Source organism: Callithrix jacchus, chromosome 4 (assembly GCF_049354715.1).
Source record: "Callithrix jacchus isolate 240 chromosome 4, calJac240_pri, whole genome shotgun sequence".
Lineage (NCBI taxonomy): Eukaryota > Metazoa > Chordata > Mammalia > Primates > Cebidae > Callithrix > Callithrix jacchus.
Genome location: NC_133505.1, coordinates 23,837,949 through 23,861,666, shown reverse-complemented (window position 1 = coordinate 23,861,666; position 23,718 = coordinate 23,837,949). Strand labels below are relative to the sequence as shown.

Below are 23,718 nucleotides of genomic sequence, written 5' to 3'. Positions count from 1 at the left end.
CCCTCACTCCCTGGAGTATTGTATTTTCTCTTGTGGTGCAGCCTCACCCTTACTTGCTTACATACATAGCTGGTTTCCTGCTTGAGTCTCATTTTTGATTCTTTAAGTCTCTCCTCAAACATAAGTTTTCTCCTTAAGAACAGCTTTAAAGATGGTCATCTTGAAAAAAAGTATTTTTACTCTGCAAGAAAAGAAAGACATCATCCCCAAGAAGACCTCTATAAAAGGAAAACAAGGCAGAGTACAATGGCTCGCATCTGTAATACCAGCACTTTTGGAGGCCAAGGCAGGTAGATCACCTGAGGTCAGGAGTTCAAGACTAGCCTGGCCAACATGAAAAAACCCTGTCTCTACTAAAAATACAAAAATTACTCGGTCATGGTGGTACATGCCTGTAATCCCAGCTACTTGGGAGACTGAGAGGAGAATTACTTGAACCCAGAAGGCAGAGGTTGCAGTGAGCCCAAATCATACCACTGCACTGTAGTCTGGGCAGCAGAGCAAGACTTCATCTCATAAAATAAAATAAAAATATAGATATGCAGGAGAGCAGCATGAGACATGGAAGAAGAGGAGGATTGTCCAGAAACTAGAAATCTGAATGTGACCAGAGCACAGCTTTCTTCAGCCACAGCTTGCTAAGAGATTAGAGGTCAGCATCAAAGCCTGGCAGTATATTTGGTTACCATTACATAGACATAACCATATTTTAAATAAATATCATAAATCAATTCTAATTTTATTCTATAGTTAGGGAACAGGACATTCTCAAAGAACACTTTGATGTCTTTATAAAGGTTCTAATTAAAGAACTCTTCAAGACATCTTTATGGGTTGATTTCTGAACTAGATGGGCCATAACTAATGATTTCAGTTGAATCCCATTTTCAGTAGGCAGAACGAGTAAGTAGAATTCCTTCAAGAAAGGGGCTTACTCTTTTATCTTATATGGGTGTGTTATATATGTGTTACATAAAATGCCATCTGTCATAAAAACAAAATATTTCATTGAGAAGATTTTTTTTAATTGTACATTCTGCAAAAGGCCAAATTCTGTAAGCTGAACCAAAGATCCTCAGAGTGTGGCCCCAGATCAGCAGCTCTGGTATCACCTGGGAACATGTTAGAAACACAGGTTCTCAGGCCTCACCAGATACGCAGAAGCAGAAACTCTGGGGTGGGGCCCAGCAATCTGTGTATTAACAAGCCCCTCAGCTGATGCTGATGCCCTGAAGACCACTCTAGCCTGAAGATCACTGTCCTAGGGTCTCCATGCCCACAAGGTTCCTGATTGGTCCATATTGAATATTTATTTTCTTTTCTTTTCTTTTCTTCTCTTTTTACATAGTCTGGAGTGCAGTGGTGCAATCTCTGCTCACTGCAACCTCCCCATCCCAGGTTCAAGTGACTCTCCTGCCTCAGCCTCCCAAATAGCTGGAACTACAGGCACACACCACCACACCCAGCTAATTTTTGTATATTTAGTAGGGATGATGTTTCACCGTGTTGGTCAGGATGGTCTCAATCTCTTGACCTCTTGATCCACCCACCTTGGCCTCCTAAAGTGCTGGGATTACAGGCGTGAGCCACTGTGCCCAGTCCATACTGAGTATTTCTAAATGCTAGTGCAATCCCTGAATTACGATTCCTTTCATTTCTAGGTCTTTTGAATCTCAAAAATCTGTAGCTCTGTCTCCAGATGACATGGTTTCTGCAATAAAGCCAATGTTTGTGCCCCCACCCAAATTCATATATTGAAATCCTAAGCCTCAAGGTGATGGTATTAGCAGGACCTCATTTTGGGAGCTGCAGATGTGGTCTCTGGAGATACAGGGAAGGAAGAGAACAGAAGTCTTGGCTTTGAAGAGAAAGTGCGATGACCCCACTAATGACCAAAACCATTAAACCAACCTCATTAAGGGTGGCTCCACCTCCCCAACCTTCCTGCTTTTTCCACCAAGCCAAACCCAGAAATAGAACATGGCTCAGTCCTCAGGGCTACTGCCTCTGCCTCATCTCCAGAGACCACATCTGCAGCTCCCAAAACGAGGTCTGGTCTGCAGGAGGACAGTTCACTGCTGGAATCCCAACCCTAACAGCAGAACCAAAGCCAGAGGAGAGGAAAATGAGAATAAGACCAAAGCGTCACTCCAGATTCCATATTTTGCAGCCCTCATGCTATCAACCGCTGCCTGCTGGCTCCCGCTGGGTCCCTGGTCCGTACACAGCCTGCATCAGGAGCCTATAGAGACACGGGGTGTGGAGATGGGAAACAGATGGTGGCCTGCGCTTCGTCTTTCCCAAGTTTACAACTTCACCTGAGGGTGGAGGCTGTTCTGAGGGTCCCCGAGAGGTAAGTTCATGCATCGCTACTGACCCTTTCCCTTTGAAAGCGGAGAGTCAACACGCATGCTACCCCAGACCAGAACAGCCTCATCTGTAGATTCAAGGTCCTGAGGGAGCAGTAATTCAAATGCCTCTGCTCACTGCCTTCTACGTCTGAGTGTGGTTCCCGGGGAGCCTAAAATCTGAGAAGTGAAACTGAACATGCCACTGCCTTCCTGAGGGTAAAGGAAGAACCTTTACGGCCTTTTTATTGGCCTGTTATTTTTCTGTGTGTTTCATACCAGCCCTCACCATGAAGGGTTTCACAGTCGCTCTCCTCCTCTGGACTCTGATTTCTCCCAGCTGCCGTGGAGGCGGCGGAGGGGGAGCCTGGCCCACACACATGGCCTGCAGTGACAGCGGCTTGGAAGTGCTCTACCAGAGTTGCGGTAAGACCTCGCAGTACAGCCACGTGTGTGTGGGGAAAGTTAGGCCCACAGATGTGAGCCGCTAGTGCTCGGTTGGGGTGGGTAAGGGGAGAGGTGACGAGCAGCTGAACACTTTCTCCACCTGCAGCAGGTGTGGGAGGGCCACTGGGAGCCTTTGGGAGAAGAGGGGTGGGGCCAGGAGCAGAAGAGAGAATGGCAGAGCGACAAAGACTACAAGAAAGAGAGATTGAATCTAAATATAGCAATTTACTGACACCAGAGAACCCAAAAAAGAGCAAAATGATCAGTGAGTCTACCAAATCATCAAATCTCACCAGTTGAAAATTAGGAAAAGAAGCTTCCAGTAGGCCCTTCCCCAACACTGTATACCTGGGCTGTCTTTCCATGTGATGCCCTTCGCAAGTGGAGTGAAAAGGTGACTTCTGCCGAAAGAGAAGATTCCTGTCCCTCTCCGGACACTCTCAGAGCTTCCGGGACTGCAGCAGCTCTCATGAATTCAGCAAACACTTCACGTGCACCTACTGGTGCCAGGGTTTCTCAGTGCTAGAGATAATAAAAGTGCGTAAGCCAGGCCTGTCACCTCAGCGGACCAACCCAAATGCCAACAGATAAATTGCAATTCAGTGAAGAGAATGCAGTGAACTGCGGTAAGAAGTGTCAGAACCAACCAATCAGCCTGTGTCTAAGTCAGCTAGGGCTGCCATAACAAAGTACCACAGACTGGAGACTTAAATAACACAGATTTATTTCCTCACAGCTCTGGAGGCTGCACTGGTTTCTCCTGAGGCATGTCTCCTTTGCCTGTAGGTGGCATCTTCTCCGTGTCTCCTCACGTGGTCTTCCCTCTGTGCACATCTGTGTCCTCATCTCTTCTTTTGATACAGACACAGTCACATGAGATTAGGGCCTACCTTCATGGCCTCAGTTTAGCTTAATCAGCTCTTTAAAGATCCTATCTCCAGCAGGGCATGGTAGCTCACACCTGTAATCCCAGCACTTTGGGAGGCCGAGACAGGTGGATCACTTGAGGTCAGGAGTTCGAGACCGGCCTGACCAGCATGGTGAAACCCCATCTCTACAAAAAATACAAAATTAGCCAGATGTGTTGGCGCACACTTATAATCCCAACAACTTGAGAGGCTGAGGCAGGAGAATCGTTTGAACCCGGGAGGCAGAAGCTGCAGTGAGCCAAGAACAAGCCATTTCACTCCAGCCTGGGTAACAAGAATGAAACTCTGTCTCAAAAAAAAAAGATCCTATTTTCACATACAGTCTCATTCTAAGGTACTGCAGTCCCCCTAGTCTGCTAGGAATATGTTCCAAGACTCCCAGTGGCTACCTGAAATCATAGATCATTCTGAACCCTACATATACTATGTTTTTTGAATCCAATAAATGAGACAGCTATGAAGTGATGGACAGGCAGCTAGTAGAGACAATGTGGATTCTCTAGAGAATTCATGTGCCTGGTGGGATGGAGCTGGACAGCACGAGACTTCATCATGCTATTCAGAAGGATGCTCAATGTAAACTTACGAATTATTTCTGGAATTTTCTATTTAATATTTTGGGACTGAAGTTGGCTGAGAGTAACTGAAACCTTAGAAAGTGAAATCTTGAATAAGGGGGCACTACTGTACTGGGGGTTGGGACATCAACACATAAATTTGAGGGGATGCAATTCATCCCATACAGGGCTCCCAAGTGGGGAGCAACTCAGGAGCCCAGCCTCAGGATCACATCTGCTGTTAGAGGGACTGGCTTGTACAAACGCATGGCATTGTGATATCTGTCACTTTGGAGGGAGGCGGGGCAAAATGACATTTGAACTGCAGGAAGTGGGAAAGAGAAGTTGATTAAGCATCCGAATTGGCCCCACTCTAAGCTGGGGAGTGACAAGGATGCAGTGCTCGAGCAAGTAGCTGATCCTACGACTGCCACCCAGAGAGGTCCAGATGGTCACTCTGGTCAGCTGGGCCATTTGCTCAATTTGGCCTTACTCTTTTAAAAAGAAGGGACATTGAAGTGCACACAAAAAATTTTAAATAAGTTAAAGAGGATGAATGGCTGGATGCTGGAAGTGCTGATCTTGTCACTCTCAGTTTTCCCATGTGGTCAGGATCACTAATATCCCAGTCATTTTAGGTGCAGGATGAGAAGCAGAATGTGATATGAGGACTGGTTAGGATTGGTTTTTCCAGTTCATCCTTGCATAAAAGGTTGCCATGGCTGATCTGTCTCCCAGACTCACCCTCTGCCTGCAGCCAGGCTCGCACATCCTTTCAAGTCACTGGCGAGAGGACTGGGCATGTCAGGGAAAGAGCAAGGACACATCACCTGCCCGTCTGAGGATGACTCTTTCCTCTGTAGGTGAAGTTGCTCCATGGAGTCAGTGAACGTCCTAGCCAAGCCCTGCTCCAGGCACTCAGAATAAGGGATGGAAGAGAGGCAGTTCTCACCCAAGTGTAGTGGGAGGCTCAGACAATTAAGCAACAAGGTAAATGCTTTGTGTGAAGGGCTTTGGTGAAGGTAGGCATTGTGCACCAGGGGACATGGTAGTCAGAAGATGGTGAGGTTGGCATCTGAATCTGCTGGGGAAGGAGTCACCAAGCCTAAGCTGAAGCTTAAAGACTGATGAAAATAATAATGATCACATCTCATGTTGGTGGAGGCCACCATGCTAAGTGGTTTACACACATCATTCTTATCTTGCAGATGTGTAAACTGAGGGATAGGGATGTTATTAATAGATAACTTTTCCAAGACCACACAGCTAATAGTGGCAGAATTATATCCCCAGGGTCACAGATAAGGTAAGCCATTGAGAAACTATTTATAGAATTAAAACAAATTGATCCCCAGCCTGCCTGACTCCAGAGCCCATGCTCCAGAACTCCCTGAAGTCTACAGTTTCATCAGCAGGCAAAGCGGAGTAAAGGAGGGGTGAGGGGAGAAGAAGTTTGGCAGAGAGAACGACATGCATGAAGGCTGGGAGATGGGACCAGGCTTAGGGTTCAGGGATCTGCAGGAGAGCTGAAGACACAAAGGGCTAAAAGAGGAAGTGGGAGATACGAGCAGGACCCCAGATAAGGGTGGGCCGTGTCCCTTTGGCCAGGAGGAAATTGCATTTGGGAAAGATCCTTGGGCAGTAAACAGGAGTGCAGATTTTGAATTGGAAGCTATCTGAGGCTAAAAATAGGGTTTTATCCAGGCAGAGCAATAACTCAGGAAGAAACCACTAAGGCCTGAGTTGTCACCATTTATGCAGTCTTGATAACCTTGAGGAGAAAGGAAACTTCACAAGCAGTTACTGGGCTTTGAATACAAACTAGGAAGTAAGCATAATTTTCTGAAAAAGCGGAAGTCCCGCCCTGGCCAACTGCCAGTGACACAGGAAAGAAGAGAGCCACTGTCTTTACTAAAGCAAAAGGGGAATGAACACAGGCAGGGGCCTTGGGTTTGCTAAATCACGAGTCTCAAGGTTACTGAAGCCCAGGGGCCCCACCCCATGCACACGCCACAAACACCCACCAATGTATTTATTTACATGCTACCTCTAGCATATTCACAAAGATATGAGGAGATGACAGAAATACTTGTGATTGGAAGGAGAAACAGGCAGCAGCAGGAGAAGCAAGGTGAGGGGAAGCATAAGGGAAAGTGCTATGGACTGAATGTTTGTGTCCCCTGAAGATTCATGTTAAACTCTAATCCCAATATGACAGTATTAAGAGGTGGGGACTTTAGGAGGTGATTAGGTCATGAGGGTGGAGTCTTCATAAATGGGATATTAGTGCCCCTAAAAGAAGAGGCCAGGCCGGGTGCGATGGCTCAAGCCTGTAATCCCAGCACTTTGGGAGGCCGAGACGGGTAGATCACGAGGTCGAGAGATCGAGACCATCCTGGTCAACATGGTGAAACCCCGTCTCTACTAAAAATACAAAAAATTAGCTGGGCATGGTGGTGCATGCCTGTAATCCCAGCTACTCGGGAGGCTGAGGCAGGAGAATTGCCTGAACCCAGGAGGTGGAGGTTGCGGTGAGCCGAGATCGTGCCATTGCACTCCAGCCTGGGTAACAAGAGCAAAACTCCATCTCAAAAAAAGAAAAAAAGATGAGGCCAGAGATCTCCCTCTCTTTTCACCACATGACACAAGGAGAAGGTGGCTGTCTGTAAACAAGGAAGTGAGCCCTCACCAAGAACTTGCCCCTGGTGGCTCCCTGGTCTCAGACTTCCAGCCTCCAGGACTCTGAGAAATCAGTGTTAGCTGTTTAAGTCCCTCGGTCTATATAATTTGCTAAACCTACCTGAGCTGGCTAAGGGGAAATCATAAAAGGCAGGACAGGTTAGGACACATGTAACAGATGAGGCAGCAAGACATGTAAGAGCTTAGGATCTGGAGTCAGCAAAGCTCATTCAAATCCTGGGGCAACGTTCTAGATCTCACGTTGTTGTTTGTAAGGATGGTGTATTAGTTTCCTGTTGCTGCTGTAACAAGTTTCTATTTGGTGGCTGAAAACAACACATGTATTCACTCATAGTTCTGTGGTCAGAGTCCAAAATCAATTTCACTGGGTGAAAGTTTTGGCAGGGCCTGGGCCTTGCTCCCTTAAAAGCTTTGGGGGAGAATCCATTTCTTTTTTTTCCAGCTTGTAGAGCTGCATTCCTCGGCCTGGGGCTTCTTTCTCCATCTTCAAAGCTGGCAGTGTAGCATCTTGCTTCCTTCCGTCATCACATGGCCTTCCTGTTCTGTTTCGAAGCTTCCTCTGCCTCCTTCCTATAAGAACCCTCGTGATTAGGATTATCTCCCTAAGTTAAGATCCTTAATCACATCTGCAAAGTCTCTTTAGCCACGTAAGATAACATTCACAGGTTCCAGGGGTTAAGATGAAGCCATCTTTGGAGAGCATTATTTAGCCTAATATCAACAGTGAGAATATATTACCTACCCCACAGGGCTGTGTGAGGATTATGTGAGAAGGACTACATGAAATGTGCTTACCACATACTATGAGCTCAATACTTCTGTGCTGCTGATGACTTTGTAAGGTATTTTACAACTGAGGGAGGTATAATAGACTCTGATCTTCCTTGAAGCCAGATCAAACAAGGCAATGACATTGTTTCTGAAATAAAATTAGTTTTTAAGATGCTTAGCTTTTCCTGATATAGGGATGAGCAATGAGGGGGAATTCTCCCCGGAGTAGATGACATCCTGGATGGTGTCTCTGCTGAGATGCCATGGTGACTCACACCTGCTGTTTCTTACAATGCCCCTTGGTGCAGGTCAAGAGCTCAGAATCAGGATACATTCTGCCACGGGCCAAGGCAGAATCCTCCACGAATACAGCAATCACAGGCCAGGCTTCTTTGAGGGAGAAGGTTAGATTGTGTATAGGAATGGATAAGCTGCATGTCCTGTGGGCAATCCTCCATAAATATCATTGTTGCTGTTGTTTTTGTTACTGGATTTTTTGTAAGAGTTAGATGGTAGAGTTCTGAGTTGTATGTTTTTGGCAAGAGCCCAGTGTTGTAATTTCACATGGTTTGACATCAACCAAGTAGTGGAGGACCTGTGACACATGCTCAAATGACTTATGTGCCCCTTTGGTTTCCCTGATACTCACAGGCTACCTGGACATAGGAGTGGTTCCTAGAAGTCATGTAAGGCAGACGCTTGAGAGCAGGAGCCCATGGGCCAGACCCCACTCAGTGCCTGTTTGTGTACAGCTTGTGAGCTAGGGATGGTGTTTATATTTTTAATATTAAAGAATTGAAAAGAAGAATAATATTCATGACACATGGAAATCTGAAATTCAGAGTTCTGTGTCCACAATAAAGTTTTATCTGACACCACTGCACCCACTTTTTAGGTGTTGTTTACGCTACTCTTGTGTTACAGTGGCAAGGTAGTGTGACAGTGACCACATGGCATGGCTTCACAGAGCCTGACATATTAGTGATCTGGAACTTTATAGAAAGCCTTGCCAATCCCTGGTCAAAAGGCAGAAGGAATCTCTTAAGTGAGTCACCAGATCAGAACCTCAAGTTCCAGGCCTTCCAGATAATTCTGGCCATAGAGAGCCTACATGGACAAGTGAACTCAATGGCAAAGTCACCATGATTACAAGGAATTTATAAGGTCTCTTTCAGAGACTCATCATTGTCATAATAACCTCTCCCTTCTGTATGCCATTTCAAAATTTATGAAGTCCTTCCATTGACAGAGCTTCATTTAATCCTTACAGAGGCAGACAGGATGTTTATCTCCATTTTCTCAATATAGAAACTGAAGCGTACACACATTAAACATTTTAATAAAATAGTATACCTGAGCAGTGATGCAAAGCTGTATGTCCTTACTGCATGCTCAGGGACATAGAACTATGTCATGAAATTCTAGCAGGGAGTAAGTCATGCCATCATATCCCAGAAATACAGGGTGAGACCAGGGAGAAGGCACAGCTTAAAAGGTAAGTCTTCAGGTCAAAAAGTGAAAATCCCGAGCAGTCTGTGGACTGGCAAAAAATAAAAGAAAGAAAGAAAAAGGAGGATGGAGAGGAAGAGGAGATCAGGAAGAAAGGGAGGAGGTGAGGGAGAAGGAAAGAGAGAAGGAGGAGAGAAAGAGGGGAAGGAGGAGGAAGAAGAGGAAAAGGAAGAGAGGAGAAAGAAGAGGAAGGGAAAAGGCAGTAGGAGGAGGGAGGAGAACGAGAAGGAGGGAAGGGGAGGAGGAGGAGTAAGAAGAGGTTGGGAAGGAAAGAGGAGAAAAAGGAGGAAATGGAAGAGAAAGAGGAGGGTGGGGAGAAGGATGAGAGGAGAAGAAAGACAAGAGGGGAGAAGAGAAGGAGGAAAAGAAGATGAAAGGGGAGAAAGAAGAGAAGAGGAGAAGGGAGAAGTGGAAAAAGAAGAGAGGGAGAGGAGAGGAGGGAGAGATTCCTGTGCTGATGGAAGAATTGTTTCCCTCCTGCCCCACCCCACCCCAGCCCCCTCCTCTCTACGCGCATCCAGAGCTGGGCCAATTTGGCTCTTCCCAAGTATCTCTCAGGAACATACGCCGCCTCATAGGAGAAGGAGCCCCACCACATCTCCATTTTTCAGCCATGTGTACCAAGTTCTTGTCTGTTTCAAGGTGGTGTCTAGAAATGACATCTTCCAAATTAAAAGAAGTAAATGCAGGGCCATTCTCTTATCATTAAGAACAGCATATTTTATAGGCAGAGCCCTACCGTGCAGTAGGAATGGTAATTTCCTGGGGAAGCCCTAATTCCCCCCAGCCAACCATTCCTCTGTAGGGTAGTCGGTGAGCAGGGAGGGGAGGGAGCCCTATTCAGCAGTGTGTGGAGGGCTGTGGGTGGTCTCTGTGGGACCTGGCAGCCCCCTGGAAGTTTCCAGGGTCAGGTTACCATGGCATCTGGTTACCAGGCTTCACACTTGCAATCAGCACCTGCTCTCCTCCCCTTAAAGGTCAGCCTTTAAGTCCACCTCTGCCTAAATAGGCCTCCCATGTTGCTGATGTTTGCTACAGGGCAGGTGCTTTAGCTGACCTCCAAAAAGCCTCTTCATTACAAAGTCTAAATCAAGTCACATGTGCCTGAATCATCCATCAAATTGGCCAAACAGGACAATTATCAGAATTCAAGAATGTAAAACATCTCCGTACAGAATAGAGGGTAAGATGCAAACGGCCTCGCCATGTAGCAGAAACAACAGGGTATACTGATCAAATGTTCACAGAAAACGTTTTAAAATCTTCCCTGGGATAAAATGGATGGGGGAAATTCTACTTTCCTCAGAACCTAATAATTCTGAAGGAAATGGAGCGTAAAACAAGCAAGCACCAATCAACAGCATCAAAAAAAAGAAACGAAAAACGTCACAGGCCATCCAGCCACCTAGCAGTACTTTCAAATCTTATTGTACACAGACAGCAATTTCTCTCTTTATTTATTTTCCCAGATTAACAGGGATATAAAATTATAATTAAGGAAAAATAGGCAAATAGACAAAGACGCAATTTCAAAGGGATGACTCTGGGTGCGCTGGATCGAACAGCTAGCTGCCTTGAGCAGGGCAAGGCCTTTTGGCCCAAATTTAAAGAAAAGCAAGAATATCCACATTGCGGTGCAGGTTTTTTAAATGCTAGATGAAAGTGAACAGTGCCAGAAGGGAAGCAAACCACGTAGGTGTGTTCCTACGACCACGCCACTGGGATCCTCCGGATTTCCATTGGTGGGAACTTTTCACAATCCAACCTCCAAGCTGGAGTTAATTCTCCCAAGGACTTTTTAAACAAGATGCTAAGTAACTTAGTGAATAAGGGACCTAGAGAGGGAAAAAAGCCAAGAGTCTGTGGTTCTAGAGAGGCCTCTTCTGCAGTCAGGAAACATTTTCCCAAATACTGTTCACCGCTATTTTCATCCTCAGGCAAAATCTCAATGGGCAGCTCTGCTCATGCTTTGGGAGGAGGATCTTTGGAGAGGTAGGGATGGGAAGCGCTGTCCTCCAGCCCAGCAGCTATTTTCGTAGAAACTACAGCATAGCCAACACATTCCTAAAGCAGGAGCGGTTGTGCGGGAGGGGGAGTGTGAAGACCAGAGCAGTTTCTTTTTTCTCCAGAGCAAGAGGAAAGCGAAGGTGGAAGAGACCATTCCCAGCTCCAGCAGTGCAGCCAGAGCTCCTGGCAGATGCTGGCACCAGGTGCCCCATGAGGCAGGTGCCCCATGAGTTCCTGGTACCAGGTGCCCCATGAGGCAGGAGCTCCAGGTGGACAAAGGTCATCGATCCTAATTAGAGCAGTTGGAAGGCACAGAATGGGAGCAGGGCTGAGGATGGAATATATAGAGAGAGGCAAGTGCTCCCTCCAAGACCGATACAAGAAGGCCGGGCTTTCACTGAAATAAAAGGGTGACCCATCTGCGACCTGTGTACCATTTAGGCTGGTGTTCCTTCCTTTTCTGGGATGCCATGTTAGGTAATGCCCCTGATCCACTAGCTTTGACTGGGGTTCTAGAGACACCAACTGGGCAGCGGAAGAAGTCTGCTGGGGTTTATCAGGAAACCAGTATTTGATCTCGATCTGTGAGATAAGTGTGCAGTGGGTAGTGTGCAGGTCAGCATCCACTAGCCCCGGCATGGGACCCAGGAAGGCATCACTGTGTGTCCCTACTTAAAATTCCAAGACAGCTCCTCCTCCAGTGCTCTCTGCCCTCAGAGCACAAGTGAGTGGTAACCAACCCAGCGGCCAAGAAGAAAGAGAAAATCCCACACCCACAAATCTCCACTCACCTTTCCAAGCACAATCTACAGCCTAATGTTCACACAGGCTACCTGATCAGCCAGAATGCCCTTCCAAGGGCTCTCGTGTCTGAAACCTGACACCTTCCCTTCTGTCTAGTGGAAGCTACACCAGCATCAGTAGGAAATCTAGAATGGAATTATCAGGTTTTTTGTTGTTGTTTTTTTTCTTTTTTCCTCCTAAGCATTAGAATCCTTCCCCGTATCAGGGATCCTTCTTATTCAAAGGGCTTCTCTATATGCTTTAGTGCTCAATTTAGTCTTCTTATATTGTAATTTTAAATATCCTTTTAAACAGTTCAACACTACTTACACAAGTAATAAATCAAAAATTTATAAATTTAACAAATTATTATTTGCAGACATTCGCATACTGGCCACAAATTTGTCTTAAACATCGAATCGAATATAGCAGATTTTTTTAAATTTGCTTTATAAATTTCAAAAGCAGAAAAAGCACACACAGATTATCACAGGCTTATTCAACCCATTATCCTTTTTCTTAATCTCATTTCAAAATATTGATACTGTGAGTTTACATTGATCTCTTTATTATCTTTGCACTGACGTTTATTTTCACCTATCCTGTTATCCTGTCCCAAGATGACAGTAATATTTATCTCAGTATTTTTCTGGATGTCTAATATATTCTGGACCAAAAATAAAAACAATCACTTCAGACCATCTGAGGACGCAGGTTTTGACTTACCAACCAATTGATTCTGGTGGCCAGCCTACAAGTTGAGCTCTCCTTCTTTAAACTTGACCTATTGCATGCTTAAGACATTTATGCCTCTTCTACCCTGCTGTTTTTCCTGTGACATGCTCTTTAAGTTGTGCTGGGCCAGTGTCTTGTAACTCATTGTACACTTACTGTATATTGATCTCGTCTGCAGGTGTCATTGGAAACTTACACCTGCCCTGGCCGCCTCCACACATCATTAGAGAGGTAGATTATGGTCTTTGTCCGCATGGCCACGGTTAATCCTGACAATACTCAGCTAGTTCATCGTCTTAGAACTTGACACTGAACTGTCTTTCCATTTGTATATTCTGTGTGATCGCTGGTGCTGATTTGACTGTTGCCTGATATTCTGCCTAATTTTTATATGGGACCACTTGAGCTGATCAGTCCTTCTGTTCCATTTTTCCCAAGACTATCTGGCTCATTCACAACTCTTTGTCCTTACTCCTACTTGCTTACAAAGATAGAAAAAACTGCATAGTTTTCTCTGATCTCTCCATATGGATGGAAATGCTTGGAATCTCCAAATAACTAAGAATGAGGCTCCTTGCTCATCTAGTGCTTGGGACGTGACCCAATTTCCTTCTCATCTTTGTTATCACCCAGACGTGCCTGCTAAGTAATTCTTAAAGACAGAATCACGAGAGATGAGGTCTTCAGAAGCTCAAAAAAGCAGCTGCTGTTTTCCTATTTCTAGCAACTGCCTGGTATTGTTAATGCTGTTGGCCCCAACCGGGAGAGAACAGGACCCTTGATCACCTTCCCTTAACCTCCCCTCTACCATGCCATCAGTATAGTCGCAGAGGACTTTGGTCTTTTTGGTCAGTTCTTAGTGGCTACAGACAAGAGGGAAGCACAGCCCAGTGTGGGGTGAGACACTGGAGTGGTCATCAATCTGAATGTCAGCTTGATGTCCTGTGAGGCTGAGTGATTGGTTTGTAACAGTCTGCCTTGGGGCGGCTGATAAAACATTGGGTTGTAGGGAACTGTCACATGACGACCTATTTCTCCACAAGCCTGGTGCTCTGCAGGCACAGAGAGAGGTCAGCGTTCTGCCAGTTCCTGCCCACAGGCAGACGGGGTTCCCTTACAGGACTGGAAAATGTTCAGGCAAGATAGAGCTTCAGGGCTTCAAGCCAAGTGCCTCCTTCTTTAGAAACGGAACATCTGAGCCAGAAAAGCAACGTGTCCTAACCATAGTCACAAAGCCAGCCAGCCAGCAGCAGAGCCCAACAGCACAGCACCCTCCCAGGCAAGCTCTGCTTCTTATTCAAGCATAAAAACCATCACGTGAAGCAAACTTACCCAATGTCAGGTGAAAGATGCCACATAAACCAAGACCAGACCCCTCCTGCACACCCACATCCCCGAAGCACAAAGGACCCTCTCTCTAGGCAGCCCTCCTCTTAGGGCAATCTCCCCATGTCCTGTTTTGCCTAAGACCCTATAAAATAAGGCCTTTTGAATATGCAAGAGACCACTGGGGGATCCTTTATAATATTGAGAGGATAAGCAATCCCATAAATGTGCTATTATTGTAAACTTTACATAGAAATGATATTTTCATAGGGCAGCAAAAGTGAGAGCTTGTTTAGAGTGTGGTAGGAGCCTCATTAAGGATTCCAGCCACCTTTAATCAACACATAACCATGACAGGAGATAACTGATGAAAATACAGCAGGTCAACTGGGCACGGTGTCTCAGGCCCATAATCCCAGCACTTTGGGAAGCCAAGGCAGGCCGATCACCTGAAGTCAGGAGTTCGAGATCAGCCTGGCCAATATGGTGAAACCCTGTCTCTACTAAAAATACAAAAAATTACCCAGGCATGATGGTGGATGCCTGTAATCCCAGCTACTCAGGAGGCTGAGGCAGGGGAATCACTTGAACCTGGGAGGCAGAGGTTGCAGTGAGTGAGATCACACCACTGCACTCCAGCTTGGGAGACAGAGCAAGACTCCAACTCAAAAAAAAGGAAAAGGAAAAGAAAATATAGCCGGTCACTTGGGCCCCTAACACCCAAAGCTTGATGCCAGAGCCTGCTTCTTCTGGTATTTTCTCCATATGTAGGAAAGCTTGCTGCATACAACCAACTTTATCCATCAGATAAACAAAATCCTTCCACTTCTCTCCACTGGGATCATCTGCCATGGGTCTGGATCACCGGATGGAGGATATTCCTAGAGAGAAGTATTAGGAGCCTCAAGTCTCCAGAGAATAAATTCTAGAGGGCATGACAGATAGCTGTCACTGTTTAACAACATTACAGCCTAATCTTAGAAGCAACATCCCAATGCCTTTGCACTGTTCTACTGCTTAGAAGCAAGTCACTGGGCTACTCCAGGAGAGGGGATTGCACAGGGCATTAGGAGGGGATCTCTGGGGCCATATTGGAGGCCACCTAATGCAGAATGGCAGATAACAGTAACACAAGGAGGAGGGGCTGCTGATTGTACATAAAGCATTCTCATGTCCTTGACCTGGTCTTTTTCAGGGAAGAGAGTAAAGACAATGTTTATTTATGCAAGATGAAAAAGTTCTTGAAATATGGGGCCCAACAATGTGAATATACTAAAGACTTCCAAACTGTACACTTGAAAATGGTTATGATGGTAAATTCAATGTCACATGTGTTTTGCCACAATAAAAACAAATGAATAAATATATAACATGCTTTATATGCTAAGATTTTTTAAATAGGTAGAAAAAAACAAAGTTTATTTTTAAGATTTATTAAGAGATTAAAATTCATGTTAAAATTTCAAAGGTAAATGCTATAAGACTAGAAATATAGTATATAATTTCCAAACTACAAATAAAATAATTAAAACAAAAGAAAAAATAAAACATTCCAATTAATCCAAACTAATGCTGGAAAGAAGGGAGGAAAGGCATAAAGAAAGAAAACCCAAAACAGGATAAAATAATTATTAAAATATCAGAAGCTTGGCTGGGCACAGTGGCTCACACCTGTAGTTCCAGCACTTTGAGAGACCGAGGCAGGTGGATCAACTGAGGTCAGGAGTTCAAGACCAGCCTGGTCAACATGGCAAAACCACATCTCTACCAAAAATGCAAAAATTAGCCGGACATGGTGGTGCACACCTGCAATCCCAGCTACTTAAGAGACTGAGGCAGGAGAATCACTTGAACCTGTGAGACGAAGGTTGCAGTAAGCCAAGATAGTGCCACTGCACTCCAGCTGCCAAAGCAAGACTCCATCTCAAAAAAAAAATCGGAAGCCTTAATAGATATAAATGGACTATATTAACCTGATTTTACAAAACAAAGAATGACAGATTGCATTTTAAAAGTTGGCTATCTGCTCTTTAAAGAGATACACCTAAAACATAGATCTACAGTGAACAATTCATTTAATGGTGAAACATTGGAAACATTTCCTTTAAAATCAAGAGTAAGACAAACATGCCCATCACCACCACATGTATTCAACACTGTACTGACGGACCTCGCCAGTGTAGTAAGACAAGAAAAAGAAAATGTTTAAGGATTTGAAAGAAGGAAACAAAAATGTTACTATGTGTGTACAATACGACTGTCTACACAGTAAAACCTAATCTACAAATTACTGGAACTAATGAAAATTGAATTAGCAATTCATTTGGGGATTTATTTACTATACTCTTCCAAAAAATAGCTAGCATGCATTGCTTTAATCAATTCATTTTCACGAAGGTAGAGTATATCATTATATGTATTGACTACTATTGTGTCCTTTCTCCTTTTGATAAAAGTGCACGTTGTTTCCACTATTTTGCAATTACAAACTGTTGTGAACACCTGTTATTTATGTCTTCTGTGTCAGAAAATGTTTATCAGCCCAGAGCTTTTTTTCTTTCTCCATTTCTCAGCAGCTTAAGCCTGGGCAAAGGTATTTAGACTAATTGCTCTAGTTTTATCAGTTTTGTCTAGTAATGTTTCCATGCACACTAACAGTTTTTAAATGTTATGTTCTGAAGACACATGAACAGATGGCAAAAAAAAAAGCCTGAACAATATCCAAATGGTTACAGCAATGGTGTTACAGAGAAGGGCAGAGTGTTGAGCCAGGCCTTCTTTAAACTTTGCTGTGAAGCAGAAGAAACCCACGTGTTGTGTTGAACTTGTGTGCAGGTCTGCGGGGGCAGGATGGCTGTGATTGTTCAACAGGTGCATTCTTCTCCTTTATGAAAGTGCAATTTCCTGTCTTATTTTTCGTGGCAGCTTGCTATCTTTCAATATAATTCTTTTTATATCTTTAGCAAAAGCATTTTTTATTCCTCTAATCAGAAAGGGAATGCTAGGGTGCATTGATTCTGGAGGCAGAGAAATGAGTCCTTTCCTTGCTTAGGAATTTATTTTGCTAGCAGAGGGAACAAGCCCGTAGCAGCTCTGCTTTTCCCCTCCAGCATCCACCCTTAAGAGCTTGTAATCTTATATTATTCATGGCCCTGGGATCCTATTCCCAGAAGGTCTATGTTTCATGAAGATAAAATACAAGCGAGTTCAGAGTTTCCCATAGAAACACATTCCTCCTTCCTGTCCAGGAGAGCTCTATTGCAGAGTTGGGGCATCCAGCAGACCCATTCTGGCTTCATCTCACTGACGTAAGAGATGCAGAAATAAATGGCAAATTGGCTTTGGGAATGAAGAATATGACTTCCCTGATTCCAGTTCAAGACATCCGGGTGGGAACTCCCACTGGGCATCCCCTCTGCCTTCCTGGGGAAGCTCCACAGTATCGTCGGGAAGGAAGCCTGGGATTCCACACCCTGGAGATACTGGGTCTCTTATTCTCTGTGGAAGCCCGAGTTTATGCAATTCCTTATACACTTCCCCTTCCTCCAAGGGCTTCCCAGTTGAGGCACTCCTCCACCTTAAATCCAGGTGGCCACATTCAGAAGCACTGTCACGCTGGCCCCTCAGCAACATGCTAACATAGAAAAGGAAGGTCTCTACGAGTCAGCTCTGCCAACAGGATTGCTTCCTAGGAAAAGTGCAAATTGATTTTTTCCTCCTGGGGGGGTTGGAGGCAGCCATGGACAATTCATTACCACATGCAGGGAGAGCAGGGAGAAAAACAAGCTAAGTTGCTCTCATACTAGAAAGCATTTAGGAAGCAAACCCATAAATATGGACCATTATTGTGTGTCCATTGAAAGTTAATTTAAAAAAAAAAAGAATTCATGCTTGTTCTGTAGGGCTCTGAGTATGGCCAAGATTCACTCCAGGGCCCTGAACATTGCAAGAAACATTTCCACTGGCAAGGAAAGGAGCTGGCCTCTATTTTTGTAGAAACAGGGTTTCCCTATGTTGCTGAGGCTGGCCTTGAACTCCTGGGCTCCAGTGATCCTCCTGCCTAGGCCTCTCCACGTGTTGGGATTATATGCATGAGCCACTGCACCCAGCCAGGATGTGTATCTTGATTGTGGTGGTGCTTACATGTGGTAAAACTGCATAGAACTGGGGTCCAAAGTGGCTCCCGCCAGAGGTCGTGGCGCTTGCGAAGGCGAGGTCATGAGTTCAAGGCTAACCTGAGCAACCTTATAAGTTCAAACTGATTGGCAAAAAAAAAAAAAAAAACTGCATAGAACTACATGAGCAAACACGTGCATGCATGTGAAAACCGCTGAAGCCTGAATACAGTCTGTTGAGTGTACTAGTGTCAATGATGAGGTTTTGCTATTCAGTTATGTAACATGTTACCATGAAGGGAAGTGGGTGAAGGTACACGGGACATTCTGTACTCTTTGGGTAGCTTCCTGTGTCTACCATTATTTCAAGACAAAAGGTTTTTTTTTTAAATGGCCTGACGCTCTTGAGCCTGAGGCTGTGCATCTCCCTCTGCCTATACTACCCACAGTGCAGAATCCGGGCTCCACTTCCCTGGCCTCTTAGGCATCTGAGAAGCCTAGCATAGGAAGGAAGCATGAAACCTAATATAGTGCTCAGTTCCTCCTCCTTTTACAAGTGAGGAAACAGAAGCTCAGTGGGGCGAGATGAGTGCTAGTTGACACCCTGATTTACTGTCTGAGTTACATGAGAGCATCTATTCTTAGGAACACACTAAGACAGGTTGCCCTAAAATGGTCAGGCTAGAAGGCCAAAGCAAGGCAAGGCTGGGTTTTGTTTTGTAGAGTGTGTGTGTCTGTGTGTGTGCATTCTCATGTGTGTATTTAAGGGCCGCAAAGCACACACTGGTTTGATGTCGCACTATGGGCATGGATGGTATAGAAATTCAATTCCACATCATGGGCAGATGTTCAATAAAGTCAGCAAGAGGATGAGCATGTCTGAGCTTACCCACAAGATGAAGGCTTGTGATGATGGTGGAAACTCTTTCTGACCCCAGCAGCCTCAGAAACTTGTATTTTGCCAAGGAAGGCTCCTTCTTTGGAAATATGTAGGAAGAAGGCAGAAATCTACCTTTCGGGAACCACTTTACGCAACAGAGAAAAGAAAATTATCTTGCTTTTCCACTATCCTTCCAGTGGTAATTCTGGGACCTTTAAGGTTCGTTCATGTCTGAGCAAACACCACCTACCTCTGACCTCCAGCTTTAAAGAAAGAAGCCGGACTGCCTGCATTTACATGAATCAAGATGAAGGTCACAAAACCACAACTGGCTTGATTTCACAAAGAGCTTTTGTTGGCGAACGTGAAGTTCCCAGAATACACAGTCTTTAGGACTTGAGTTTTTTTGTAGATGTTGTTCTCTGTGCCTGAGTTGGTAGATAAGAGTCTACATACAAAGGGTCCTACTCCAGCCTATACAAGATTTGCAACCTACACACTTTCCATAAATCCTCTCTGCCTCAGTTTCCTCCATTCTAAAACACAGATAATAACAGCATCTTTCTTAAAGCTTTTGTGAGGATTTGAGCTGATACACATGTAGGGCTTAGAGTAGCACCTGCAGTGGGTGGGGGCAGGGGAAGAGCTACAGCCACTGTTATTATAGCCATCTGTAATTACTGGAGATATTTGGAAATATATAGGAATACACTTAAGATAAATGTCACAAAAATGCCTCCACAGCTTCCAAGCCAAAGCACTGGCACCTGTCCACGAGGTGGCTGTCTCCGTCACCCACGCTGGGTTAGACGTGCCTCCCATTCTCTCACGGTGCCTTGTGGCTAGGCTGCATGATGGTCATCTGTTTACCCCCTCTTCCTCCTGAACGTCAGGGGCTGCATCTAAGACTAAATCATCTTCATATCCTGCAGCTGGCACAGTGCCTAGCAAACAGTAGGAGCTCAAAAACCTTTACAATTGGACCAATAAACAAATATCAGGCCTTTTGTCTCTCCTGTTGAATTAGCATCCCTCCTTCCATTTTCTCTGCATCTACCAAAAATAAGAAAAATCAAATTGCTGCTGTGTTCTGCCAGCTGCTCTGACTTCAGGCACGTGTCCTGAACACTTTAACTGGAGGAATATTTACCCCTCAACTCTGAGTGCTGAGCACTACGAGGATGAAAGTCATCTTTATGGCCTCTTGTATTAGAAGAAGGCACACCGAAGTTAAGATTTATTACAAGGGCAATGTGTTAGCAAAACATTTGAGGAGATCAAGGAGCAAGCTGATTGTTTCCAAAATCAGTTGAACGACTGCTAAGGTGATGCGGCCCCTTACTTTCTGGGCCTCATAGTTTATCCGCCTTCCTCCATTCACTCCTCCGACACTTAAGCAGCTCCCATGGTGCAGTGCAATGAACCAAGCAAGGTGTTGTTAGAGTGGGGAATTCAGAAATAGTGAAGCGACTTTTTTAGCTCATTCTCAAATTCTTACAGAGATATTTTTCATAGCGTTTATTTCTTAGAACCTTCTACTTCTCTCCCCTAAAACCGGGTTCAAGTGATTCTCCTGGCCTCGGCCTCCCGAGTAGCTGGGATTACAGGTATCCACCACCATGCCTGGCTAAGTTTTGAATTTTTTAGTAGAGACAGGGTTTCACCATGTTGGCCTGGCTGGTCTCGAACTCTTGACCTCATGATCCGCCCACCTCCACCTCCCAAAGTGTTGGGATTACAGGCGTGAGCCACTACACCCAGCCGAATAACTTGTTCGTTTATAGCCTGTATTTGTGCCTGTATTCAGGAACACAGGCAGCCTTTCCAGAAGGAAATCAGTGTATAGGAAACAAAGAAAATGGATGAGTTGACTTTCCATCTCCAAAAGTCATGACAGCTTATGTAGACATGGAACACACACACACACATACAACACAACACAATCTACCCAAGTCACAGCCACGGAAGAACCACACCCAAAACTCCTGAGAGTGTGAAACTTGACTGTCTCACAGACCGAGAAGGGAGGCAAAGCTTATTAGGCTACAAAAGATGCTGCCGGTCTCTTAAGTAGTTCCTTCATTGACGCCAAATGTCTTTTATTTATAATCAGGTCTTTTTCACTTTTTTCAATTTGATGCATGTTTGCATTCCCACCTTCAAATCACTGCTCCCCGCCCAAGCACAGAGCTCCCTCGAGTGTGCAGGCAGCCCAGGAGTCCTGCGCACACTGGGCTCTGTGGTCTTGGCTCCCCCAGCCCCACGCCGCCCACTCACATCTGCCAAGCTCTGCTGTTCTTCCCTGTTATTCTCCACATTGGGAGTTGTTTGCAGGCGTGTCCTGTCTCATGCTCCCCATCCTCCGCTAGCTCTCCTTGCTCATCTTTTCAGCTTTGTTCTCTTCATCCCTGAACTCCCATCTCAGATCTTTTCATACTTAAGATCGTGTTTGGCAAAGAGTCGATGCTCAGGAAATGAAATAGAAAAAAAATGCTTTTAGGGGCTGCTGCAGGAATCCTACCTAAGCAGAGCCGTGCCTTTCTTGAAAGAATTCTTGAGAGTCGCTTGGGTAACTGCCAAGGTTCCAACTCCTCAGGACTGAGCCAAGGGGAAACACTGTGTCTCTTTTGTAGAGACAGGAGCCAGAGACATGAAAAGAGAGAAAGGGGCCCAGAGCATGTCACCAAGTCATAAAGGGCTGGGCATAGGGGGCTGCCTCCTAACTCTTCATAAATTCTGTACACCCTGTGAAATGGTTTATAAGGAGCTTTCTTAGGACATCTATGAAGGGGTTAAACTTTGAGCCTGAGTAATACCCAGTAGACGTGGGATCTCACATTTAAGATTATATATCAGAAAATTAGCAAAAAAAACTTGATGTGGCTTTTAACAGTGGGTTTCAAACTAAGCAGGAAAATAGAATCACCTGGGGAGTGTTTACAAACCAGGAAGCACCCGGACTTGTTAAATCAAGACTGTCTGGGTGGAGCTCAGGCATGGGTATATTGATGGCACTCTCCCAGTGACTCCAACATGCGGTCACATTAAGAACCAGCAGTGAGTACCTATGCAACTGTATTGCATCCTCTGCACATGTACCCCAAAACCTAAAATGCAATAAAAAAAAATAAGAAAAAAAAAGAACCAGCAGTGAAGAGCATCCCAACCATGAAATGGTGTTCCACCAATCCTGTTTATATCTCAAGGGCTGGGAGGCCCCAACTGACATCTAGGTTTCATCTCAGGACTATCTCTTTTACTTAAAGCTGGGCTGAAGGCCGGGTGGGGTGGCTCAGGCCTGTAATCACAGCACTTTGGGAGGCCAAAACGGGTGGATCATTTGAGGTCAGGAGTTCAAGGCCAGCCTGGCCAAGGTGGTGAAACCCCATCTCTGATAAAAATACAAAAATTAACCCAGTGTGGTGTCACACATCTGTAATCTCAGCTACTGAGGAGGCTAGGGCACAAGAATCCCTTGAGCCTAGGAGGCGGAGGTTGCAGTAATCCAAGGTCATGCCATTGTACTGGACGACAAAGCGAGATTCTGTCTCAAAAAAAAAAAAACTGGGCATAGTGGGCCACATCTGTAGTCCCAGAAGTTTGGGAGGCCGAGGTAGGAGGATCGCTTGAACCCAGGAGTTTAATACCAGCCTGCAGCAGAACCAGACCCCGTCTCAAAAAAATACAAAAAGATGGATGAACTTAACGAAATCATTTTAAACCTGGGGTGTTCTTATGTTAAAAAGAAAAATGATGTTTAAAAGTTGGTTTCATTTTCTGCAACAGTAATGAGAATAGTCAATATTACGATATCTTCTTTCTTTTTTTTTTTTTTTTTTTTTTTTGAGACGGAGTTTCACTCTTGTTACCCAGGCTGGAGTGCAATGGCGCAATCTCGGCTCACCACAACCTCTGCCTCCTGGGTTCAGGCAATTCTCCTGCCTCAGCCTCCCGAGTAGCTGGGACTACAGGCACGCGCCACCATGCCCAGCTAATTTTTTGTATTTTTGTTAGTAGAGATGGGGTTTCACCATGCTGACCAGGATGGTCTCGATCTCTTGACCTCGTGATCTGCCCGCCTCGGCCTCCCAAAGTGCTGGGATTACAGGCTTGAGCCACCGCGCCCGGCCAATATCTTCTTTCTAACTGACTCCATTCTCCTTTTGCCCAATTATTAACTGTGTATTATGTGCCTAGCACTGGTCAAGATGCTTTATATACATTATTTCCCTTAATTCCTAACAAAAAAACTTCTAATGCTTTTTCCTTTATTCCAGTTTCCTTTGGGTTGAGAAAAGCAGCACCTGTGCAGAGAGACAGTGGCATGTGCCATCACAGTGAAGAATTTTAGCAAAATTGGGAAGCTTGCTGGATCTTGTTGCTCTCTGTAAGCAACTTGAATCCTAGGAGGACCAGGTCCCGGCACACGTGTCTGGACTCGTTTCCCCTCCATCTAAACTTCTGCTTCTGTCTTTTGTCCAGGGTGAGAGCGGCACAGCAACCAGGGTGTAGTGCTCAGGGCTCTGGAGGCTGAGTCTGGAGATGTGAGGAAGTCACTTCCCTGCCTGAGATCTCAGCCTCTTCCTTAGCAAACAGGGATGTTAGAACTAA

At 45.1% G+C, this 23,718-nt stretch overlaps 1 protein-coding gene and 1 long non-coding RNA gene across 6 annotated transcripts in view; one reads left to right on the top strand and one right to left on the bottom strand.

The window, feature by feature from the left end:
• Positions 1–23,718, bottom strand: part of LOC118152797 (uncharacterized) — a 189,659-nt gene that overhangs the window by 159,718 nt on the left and 6,223 nt on the right. Inside the window, exon 2 of one of the 5 annotated variants that reach the window (XR_008480521.2) lies at positions 3,144–3,317. The exons of the other annotated variants lie outside the window; for them this stretch is intronic. This is a non-coding gene — a long non-coding RNA (uncharacterized LOC118152797). The remainder of the gene's footprint in view (positions 1–3,143; positions 3,318–23,718) is intronic. 5 annotated transcript variants of the gene reach the window in all.
• LY86 (lymphocyte antigen 86) overlaps positions 2,624–23,718 on the top strand; it is a 59,725-nt gene continuing 38,630 nt past the window's right edge. Inside the window, exon 1 of the mRNA XM_002746248.7 lies at positions 2,624–2,774. Coding sequence (XP_002746294.3) covers positions 2,639–2,774 — 136 coding nt within the window. The 5' untranslated portion in view covers positions 2,624–2,638. The remainder of the gene's footprint in view (positions 2,775–23,718) is intronic.